This window comes from Chanos chanos, chromosome 5 (assembly GCF_902362185.1).
Source record: "Chanos chanos chromosome 5, fChaCha1.1, whole genome shotgun sequence".
Taxonomy (NCBI): domain Eukaryota; kingdom Metazoa; phylum Chordata; class Actinopteri; order Gonorynchiformes; family Chanidae; genus Chanos; species Chanos chanos.
The window spans coordinates 46787294-46797413 of record NC_044499.1 but is presented as its reverse complement, the minus strand read 5'-3'; the positions used below and the strand labels follow the sequence as shown (position 1 = coordinate 46797413).

Below are 10120 nucleotides of genomic sequence, written 5' to 3'. Positions count from 1 at the left end.
GGTTGTGATGTTTGCTCCTCTGGTTAGAGATGCTGTGAACACACTGACCTTTGGCTGCTGAAACCCTTACTTTTATAGTGGACCAGACTCAAAGAATACATTGTCTCCATTGTTGTCAATTCCTGACCAAGCAACTTGGAACAGAGGCTTTTTTAGAGATGAACTGCTTTTGTCATTTTCACAGCAATGGTTCTCTGGAAGACTTTTAAAAACGGAATTTTTTGGTCTCAGCTGATTGCATCATGAAGAAAACAGCAATACAAAAAGGAAAAACCTAGATGCTTCCCTATTATGTTAAAATTCCTTATTGTCTGACCTTTCTTTGGAAGAGTGTGATTTTGTCATTTTACTTCAAGCCACATGTTTATTTTTAACTTATGTGCTATTTTTCACCGCCTGATGAATTTGCAAAACAAGAAAGCATTGTGATTTAAGCTCGTATCCACTAATATATCAAGTCTTAAGCTTTGGCAAGGTAGTAAATTTTTAAGTTTCTAAGCAAAACTTAGAGTCTTTTCTTAAAAAAAAACTCTTTACAACAGCTTTGGTTTGTACATTTTTTGTAAAATGTTAGGTAATATCTCATGTAATATTTCAGCTGATTTGGAAAGTCTTTTTAAATTTTAAAAAAGCACATAGAAAAAGCATTGTATGCTTGTTTCAAACCATTATTTTTTACTTTTTACAGAAAGATATATCAGTTTTACCACTGTTTTCAAACTTATACAAGTGTGTTCATCCGTCCTTCACACAGACAGTCCGAGAAAATCGTATGAAAATATTACTGGAGATGCTCGTAGCCTACACATGCACATGCTCATAGTTAAAGAGTCTGTCAGAAAGTGTTAAATTTCTATTTCTTTTCTATCACCTTCCCAGTGTTTGGCAAAAGTATCATTTGAATTTTTGGGCCTGGAAATCAAGCTCATTACTCAAACTTATCCTTTTAGCTGCCACATCTTGTCAAACTCAAGTTCTGAACTGTACTTTCTTTGAGAGAATTTAGATGGACATTTGAATTTTTGCCAAGAACATCAGTGGAAGGGATACACATTGTTTCTGTAAAGAGTTTTCAGTTAAAGAAGTTTAATGGTGAGCCTCTCAACACAATCAGTCTTCTCATGTCACAAGAGGAAGGGGCAGGATGTGATACTTTGGACCTGGTGAGTACAGGAGCTTCAGCAACATGGAATATGGCAACATGAGATTCATCAGTATGAGACGTACCATGGACTCCTTTTTCTAAATTATCAATGTAGTGATACAAATGTTGATCTCTTGATGATCATCATCAGATGTCAATAAAGTCTACTACTCAGTTTTACTTGGGAGTTTTCTGTTTGATGTCAGTTATGCATTACACTATATTTGTCTACCCCCATTTAGCAGCTTTCATACCATTAAAGTTAAATTCAATTATTTTCCTCATTAGCATTTAGACTGTGTACATCTATGCCATTAAAATAAGAGAGGAGATGATTGAAATAATTTTTGTAAAGAGCTATACTCGTTGAGCATCTGAAGACATTTGCTGTTCCAGTGTTAGAGGTGAAGGAAGTCAAACACTCTAATTCTCTGTTATGAGAATAGTCCTTGGTCATTCAACGTTTTGAATTACAAAACTGCATACATACTGCCACATGAAGCATCTGAACAAAAAAGACAAGGATCCACAGTATTTTTGAGGAATATTATTTCTCAAATTCAAAAAGCCTTTCCTTACAAAGCCACACTGAACAGGAATGGAGGATTGACAAAAAAACACTATAAAGGTAGGGTCTCAAGTACATAAATAATGAAATCCGATTCTAACAGAAATGTTACAGCTGTTGTTATATAGCTTTCCTACTGTTTTAGTGGAACTCTAATGAAAAAAATAACAATATTAAAAACTTCAAGCAGTGAAATCACCAGAGAGGTCCTCTTCAACATTTGATCTCATCTTTTTTTTTATATGTTTGTGTGAATACATGCTGCCTGGAGCAGCATATATTATCCTTGAGAAGTGGAAGTATACAAATATTCTGTTTTCCCTGTGGCAAACTACTCCAGTTGCAACACCTCTTTCTGTAAGAGCAGTTAGACTACTTGCAGATTAAAAACAATAAAACAGGAAGTCAAATCACACAAATCAAGGAGTCTACCAGTTCAATAAAACTGCAGATCTTAGTATTTTCCTTAAAATGTGTTCACTGTTCCGGTTGCAATGGGCACAACAGTCCACATATTTAACTTTATTCTAAGCTTACTATATAATTAGGCACAGTCTTACAAGCAATAAAAGAACAGATTTGGACAATTTTATAAACAACTTTGAGAAATTTTGCCACAGTGTTTTCCATGAGAGATATGTTTTATTGATTGAAATTCAACAAGCAAACTCATTATAATTCCAAAAGTGCACACTTAAAAACTGCAACCATGAAATCCACTTCATGGCACTAACAACAAATGCTACCGGACTGATTTGATATATGAGCCAAGGGTTCAATGAGGACGCCTTTACAAGAATGTTAGCAGCTGAATGATATATCACTAAACGTCACATTTATTAGCCATACAATTTAAGAGTAAAATCAGAGGGGGATTTTTTTTTTACTTCAGTTCCACAACATCAGCAAGAGTACATGATAGGATGTTCACTCTTACACCATTTTTGCTCTGGAGAGAGGAAAAGCCCTATATTAAGATTGATCCAAAAAAATAATTTTAGATATGTACATGATTGTTTTGTGATTTAACTGATGGTAATTTAACTGAGTTGAAATAGTTTTTGAAATACTTGGCTTACCATTCTTTAAAAATGCACATGAATTTCATAATAGATGCTAAAATAGGATCATTCCTGGCTTATTCTAGTGGTGTAGAAGCTGTTGAATGGAACATTTAGGAACAAACAGAAAAAATAAAATCTTAGCAGATAAGAAACCACACAACTCTCAAGTAAAATTGAGTAACAGACTTTATTAAAAATCTGAAGATGATCATCAAAAGATCAACATTTATTCTACTAAATTAATTATTTAGTAAAAGGAATCCATGATACGCCTCATGCTCATGAATCTCATGTTGCCATATCCCATGCTGCTGAAGTTCCTGTACTCGCCAGGTCCGAAGTACATCATCCTGCCTCTGTAGTGGGGGTGCTCATACATGAGCCAGTGGCCATCCATAATGTGGCAGGACATGCAATGGGACATGTGGTAGCGGTCCATGAATGACTCACAATCATCCATGCACTCATGCATGTGACCTCCAAAGTTCTCTCTCTCATAGATCCTCATTCTGTAGGATCCTCGGTGCTGTCAGGGAACAAATATACAAATGGCATTAATATTCACATTTTATTATTGTAGACCCACAACTTGAAAGTTGTTTTTCATAAAGCATGATCAAATTACCCTGTTGAGCTTACCATGGGGATCATGCGCGAGGACCTGATGCAGTTATTCCATCCAAACATATTCATGTAGTCAGCATACTCGCCCCTCCTCATGAAGTACTGGTTTCCCATGTAGTTTGGACGGTCATAAACCATGAAGCAGCCGCTCTCCACCCTACATGAGTGGCAACGGCTCATGTAGGAGTGCATGTCAGCACAGTCGCTCATGCACTCATAGGAGCGACCCTGAAAGTTCCTCTCCTCGTAAAAGATAATCTGGAAATACATTGAACGTCATCAGTTTTTTATTTTGTAGAAACTATCCAAACTTAATCAAAAATATCCATTTGAATTGTAAATATATTTCATCCTTTTTGACACAGAGAAGTGGATGATATCACAGAGCTCACCTTTCCCATGGTCATGGTTGTGATGTTTGCTCCTCTGGTTAGAGATGCTGTGAACACACTGACCTTTGGCTGCTGAAACCCTTACTTTTATAGTGGACCAGACTCAAAGAATACGTAGTTGTCATTGTTGTCAATTCCTGACCAAGCAACCTAGAACAGAGGCTTTTTTAGAGTTGAACAGCTTTTGTCATTTTCATTGCAATGGTTCTATGGAAGACTTTTAAAAACGGAATTTTTTGGTTTCAGCTCACAGCATGATGAAGAAAACAGGAATACCAACAGGAAAAACCTGGATACTTCCTTATTATGGTAGAAACAAAGAGACCAGTATAATATTACAAGCTCATGTACTCTAGTTTAATAATCCTCAAGATTTGGCAAAGTAGTAAATCGTTCTTTAAAAAATCAGCTTCCGTTTTTTTGGGGGTTTTTTTATTTCAGTTGCTTAGTAAAGTCTTGATAAAGGCACTTGAAAATGGTGTCCAAATATTATTACTGTTATACTTGTTTCAATGATGTTTGGCCAATGAATGGGATTATAACAAATTTGCATAGAAAAAGCATTGTACACTTGTTTTGAACCAAGTATGTTCATTCTCTGTTCTTTCACTTTGACAGTCCAAGAAGGTAGTACACCCAAGGCAATGGCGATGTTCATAACCAATACAAACTTGTGCTCGAACTTAACAACTGGTAGAAAGTGTTTTGATTTTGAATCTTTTCTATCACCACCCCAATCCTTGACAGAAATAGTACTTGAATTTTTAAACAGATTGTTACATGAGAAGATGTGATAAAATAAAGCACATCTCAATCATAGCATATCAACGCCCCTAAAGAAATGACTAAACTCAAATTTTCTATTATTTTCATGTATTTTATCAGGGATTTGGGAACATGTTTCCTATATCATACAGTTGCTATTTCTCAAGTACTGTGGTGAATGGCTATGAGGCTGTGCTTTTTGAAATAATGCACCACAAGTAATCATGTTACAGTTTTGAAAATTCATGTTGTGCCACTTGCAGTGTGTTTGAGCTTTTATTAGAAATAAACATGCTATTCTATAGCTTAAGACACATTTAGACCTCAAGAGACATCATCAGAAGTTTTATGTGAAATTTTATATTTTAAATTGTTTGTACTTACGCTGAATTATTTACGCTTTAAATAAATTAATACACTTGTAATTCTCGTCTCTTTCCCTGTAATCATATCGTTTTACAAATCCTGACCTATTCTGACTTCTTTGTTCCTAAAAATATTGTTCTCAAAAATCACGCTCATTCTCATGCTCACAGATAAAGTTGGGAGGCATGATGATGTAGGTGGTGTTGTTTGCACAGTTCTGTTGAACAATGAATGAAAGCACAAATAAGTTTTTATTACTGAACTTCATGCAGCGGTAAAGTCAATATCAAGCGATTTAAGATCAATATGTTAAATGTAATAAATTTTACTTTGCACACACATAAGAAACAGCTTGCATTCTCAGCACCTTTTCATGGGGTGAAAATGTCATGAAACATTCAATAACTTTTGTTGTTATTCAGTCTCCTCTTATTCGTTGAAATATTTACTATTCCAAAACTTGAATAATTATGTGAAACAGTTTTAATGATATGTTTGTACGTAGATATTGTACTAGGGGCTCGGCCTCTTGAATTATTCCGGGTAAGTAAGTGAATAGATGGCAGTAGAAGTACACAGAGAGAGAGATAATATTTCCACAAGACTGTTTAACTGGTCAATTCAGGGTAGCTAGAGTTGTGGTTTTAACAATAAACAGAAGGAACAATCTGCAATAGTAATTTCTATAGTAACATAAAATAGGAATAAGTCTAATTAATTCACTTGTTCAGAGTCCTTAGCTGGTGCACTGTCAACAATAACAATGAAATACAACTGAAACATAATCGGTACAGTCACTGTTGATGACTTCAGCTCAATTGACTTCAGTTTTATTAGGTTAATTGACCTAGTGTGCTATTTATCCAAGAGAAATGAAGATGGGTGACTGGTAAAAATGAAAGTGTTGATATTGGAGTGTGGGACAGAGACAGAGACAATGTCAGTCCGAAAGAGAAAAGAGTCTGTGCTACATTTGGATGAGATGTGAACGCGACTTATGGATCTAGGCCGGATCTGGGCCATATTTAATTATATTCAGTTAAATATGAGATAATGGCTGAGATAATGAAACACTCCAAACACCTACCACTGACCATCCTACCACAGCAGCTCAGTGACAAAGCTTCGCATTACTCCTTCCGGAGAAGAGAGATAAATATCTTTCCACGCTCCAGCTCATTCAGGGCTCTCTTTAGGTTCCCCTTAAGCAGCTTCTGCTTACAGGCATTGAGGTTTTCTTGCTTTGAAGCAGTGGCTCTCAATCCACTCCTTGTGGACCTTCTGCACTGCATAACTTTGTGATGACACTTCAGTATCACAGCTGATTGGGCTTGTCAAGGCTTTGGTGATTGGTTGATCAGTGGAATCAGGTGTGCTAGTACTGGGCTGAAACAAAAATGTGCAGGACACGAGGTTCACATGGAATGGATTGAGAATCACCGCTTTATAGTCTAAGGCTATGTTCACACTGTCGGTCCAAATCCGATTTATGTGCATATCCGATTGGAATCCGATCATATGTAGCGAGTCTGAACAGCCAAAACTCACATGAGATCCAATTGTTACAAATACGTTTCAAACCACATTTGTATGTGCTTTGAAAACCGATTTAAATCGCATTTTTGCAAATCCATTTAGGTCTGACTGCTCTGATCGGATCTAAGGTATTTTCTTTTTATGTTTGTGATTTTTAACACCATGTAAAGTTCACATGTACATCACACGTACAGGAAACATGCTAGTTTGGTGGCGGAGGAAGCCATTGATGAGCGGTTGTAGATCGCTGGACAGTGATACCGGAGGTGACGGCTGCACAAAACAAGGCAGCAAGCCTCCTCCGTCTCTGATGCTGTCTCATTATTTTTGATAAAACTTGTGCCGCCGCTCCACATTGCCATGTTGTAAATAAGCAAGCCCATTTCATCACCCTCCACTTTAGTTTGTTTATATCAACTACTTATTACTATAGCAACCAATGTGGATAAGACCGAAAATGAGGATAGCCACCCAGATACTTGGATCGGATCTGATCACTTGCAATATATAATGCAAACGGTCATTCAGGAAGGTCAGATTCTGATCGAATATGCAAAAAATTGGATTTGGATTGACAGTGTGAACCTAGCCTAAGTGTTGACATTAAAGATTGGCCATGTGTAGTTGGTGTTGTAGTCATATTACTCTTGTACAGAATATACAAACTGGTGGAACTTTTCACAGATGTTACAATTATTTGAATTTATAATGGTAGATGGTAACCTGTCTGACACCTAAGGTACCCTTTTGGCAAATGAAGGTTGGCATTGCTCGCTCATGTTTAATGACACATTTTGCTATTTCGGTGAAGAAAATGGCTTGTGAGTTAACAGGGAAAGTGTGTCCAAACAGTATGCTTATGGTGAAGGACACTGATAGCCTAACCTCCAGGCAGAACATGTAACAGTAGCTTTCCTACTTTTCATGGTGTGGTTAGGGTTCTTAATGCAGAAACTGATGCAAGATGATTTATTGATAAAAGCTGGTATTCATTCATTTGTTCAGGCAGTTTTCTTTAAATATTTCGCATACATTTTCATGCATAAAACATCTACCTGGAAACAAAGTTAGAATTCCATTTTTTCTTACCTCTAATTCTTTATCCCATTACTCAGAGTGCGAATTATGCAATGTCAGTTGGCACAATTGGTGTCAACTTTCTCTCCAGGGCTATATAGCATAGGATATATAAATGTTTCGATTCCCCCAAATCGTTGTTTTTACCACTTTTGGGGGGGGGGGGTCCAAGTCTTAATTAGCAGGGTTAGACCCCCTGAACCCACCCCATAATTCGAACCCTGCCATTACTGCCTAAAAACAGTTAATACAGAACATATACAGCTGTATCAGCCCCGTGTTCTTTAAAGTCCAGATGCTGGTTCAGAAAGTTTCTTCACTATAAAATACTCATCAGGCTTTACGTTATTAAGAAAACTAGGAACATATTTATGCTGTATGAAGTTGCTTCAGAACTGTGCACTGTGGTGAGTGTGTCTGAAATCAAAATTTGCATGTTTTCAAATGCAAATATTATACACATCCTTATTATATCCTTTTAAATGTGACATAGAGACATAGGTTAAGATTTTTTTTTTTTTTGTCCTTGTTAATTTTCAACCAACTGACACAGTTGAAGTTAATCTGCTGCTCAGTTGTAAAAGAGAGTTATGACAGAGTGGGGAGCTGGATGAGCAAAAGAGACAGCTAGGAAATAACATTCCTTTAGCGCCATAAAATGGCATCAAAAATGAAAAAATAAATAAATAAATAAAAAATTAAGCTGCCTTTAGATTTTTGAATTTATATGAACAGTATTGCAAAGTCAATAAAAGTAAACCTGTATCACTGTCTTTATTCTGCAGTGGAGTCAGTAAATGATGTGTTGACAATGAACGAGGTAAAAGTCAAAATTTGATATATTCTTCATGTCACTTTCGGAAATACTCCTTGGGTTCATCACCACTCTAAGACTTCTCTCCTATATTTACAGTTATACTAACCTGGACAGCCAACCATTTTGAATAAAGGTTCAAATTCCTAATCACTTAGAAAATCCAGATCTGTGCCAACACGTGCAGAAGGAAACCCCTCAGACATGTGTGAACAAGTGTGTAAATATATAAATTGTTATACGGGAACTTCAGCATCCTGCTTTTTAAGCAATGCTGATAAGCTAATAAGACATGGCACTGAATGTGGGGTTTTATACTTTTGTTATATTATGCTGCACACTATACCCCTCTTGTGGACAATGTTTCATTTCCCTTCACAAGCTGTCTCTTTGAGCCTCTCAGCCAGCCAATGAAATTGAAATACATGGTAAAGAGAAGCAATTCAATCACTAAATAACCGGTTAGGAGTGAAGCAAAACGTATTTGGTGTAAAATTATGATGTCTGAATAACATGATGTTCAGCGTTATGACATTTAGTTGCTAACGTTTCCTTCAAGGTGTCCTTATTGACATCTCTGTCAGGCTGATGGTATGTGTTGTCAGTCTCATGGTGTGGATTTTATGGTTACAACTATTAAAGCTATGCATTTAGAGGTTATAAATATGTTGTTCTCTGAGTTGTTTGCAAACTTGCCCTAACTTTCTCAATTATTTTGCTTGGAATTTGTGTTGAACCATCCAAATAAATATGCTTAATCACAAATATAAAAAGGGCTCCAACTGAAATGGTGAATACATTCTGAGACATATACACAAATTTGGCTTTAATTGTTAAGGTAATTGACCTGGTAATGTGACTTCATTATTTATTTTGTTGTTATAAACCTTCAAGTAGTTCGACAGTTCAATCAGAGAAAGGTTTTGCAGAATTGGTTTTCCACTTGTAAAATATTTTGCTTGTTCCAATATTTGGTCAATTTAGATTCCAATATGATGGAAGTGTTCCTGTATGCAGCTCAAGAAAATTATTAGGTCAAATGTTAAAGAGGACCTTTTTTTGATAGCTTTAAGTTGATCTCACTGTTAATATGACTGGGGTTTCACTAATCAGTATGCAGTCAGCATAACAGAACTTTTCATAATTCTGCTACAATCATAGTGCAGTTTTTGCCTAATTCAGAAGCTATATGATTTTGACCTATGTGAACCTATATCAACTTCTATTATGCATTTTGTTATTTTCATATTCTTGATCAGTGTGCCTCTGTAAGGCCTTTGGAATCTGAGCACAAGTGATCCTAAAAACACTAGTGGATCCTCATCTTGTCTCAGATTCTAGTAATGACAGCATGCATGTAATGCTCTAATTAGTATAAACAACCAAGGACAACAGCACAGTACTTTGTGTATGGTTCTATTCTGCAAATACGAAAGATTTGGAATGATCCTAAACTTAACTATTCTTTAAACTGCAATGTAAGGGTTTTTCATTTCTGATGTCAGAGCAAGAACATTGTCCTCAAAAAAAAATTGTCATTGTTCTACTGACGGACAACTTTAAAAAAAATCACATATGTGATTGGTGTGTGAATTTAATCAAGTTATGAGTTTTGGTGTGATGTCTTCGCTTGATCACAGTCTTTTGCGAAAGGTCTACATAAATATCACAGCAGAGGCTAACACATTGTATGAGCCTCAGTTATGATATATAGTGATTGAACATTCAGGAGCAGACATAACCTGAGCATACACAAACCACACAATTAGC

At 36.1% G+C, this 10120-nt stretch overlaps 1 protein-coding gene across 1 annotated transcript; it reads right to left on the bottom strand.

The window, feature by feature from the left end:
* Positions 1-3023: 3023 nt before the first annotated feature.
* LOC115811227 (gamma-crystallin M2-like) lies at positions 3024-3807 on the bottom strand. The gene is made up of 3 exons (XM_030773343.1): positions 3793-3807; positions 3416-3658; positions 3024-3302 (listed from the first exon to the last, which is right to left on the bottom strand). The coding sequence occupies exons 1-3, from the start codon at positions 3805-3807 to the stop codon at positions 3024-3026; spliced, it is 537 nt and encodes a 178-aa protein (XP_030629203.1).
* Between the last annotated feature and the right edge of the window lie 6313 nt (positions 3808-10120).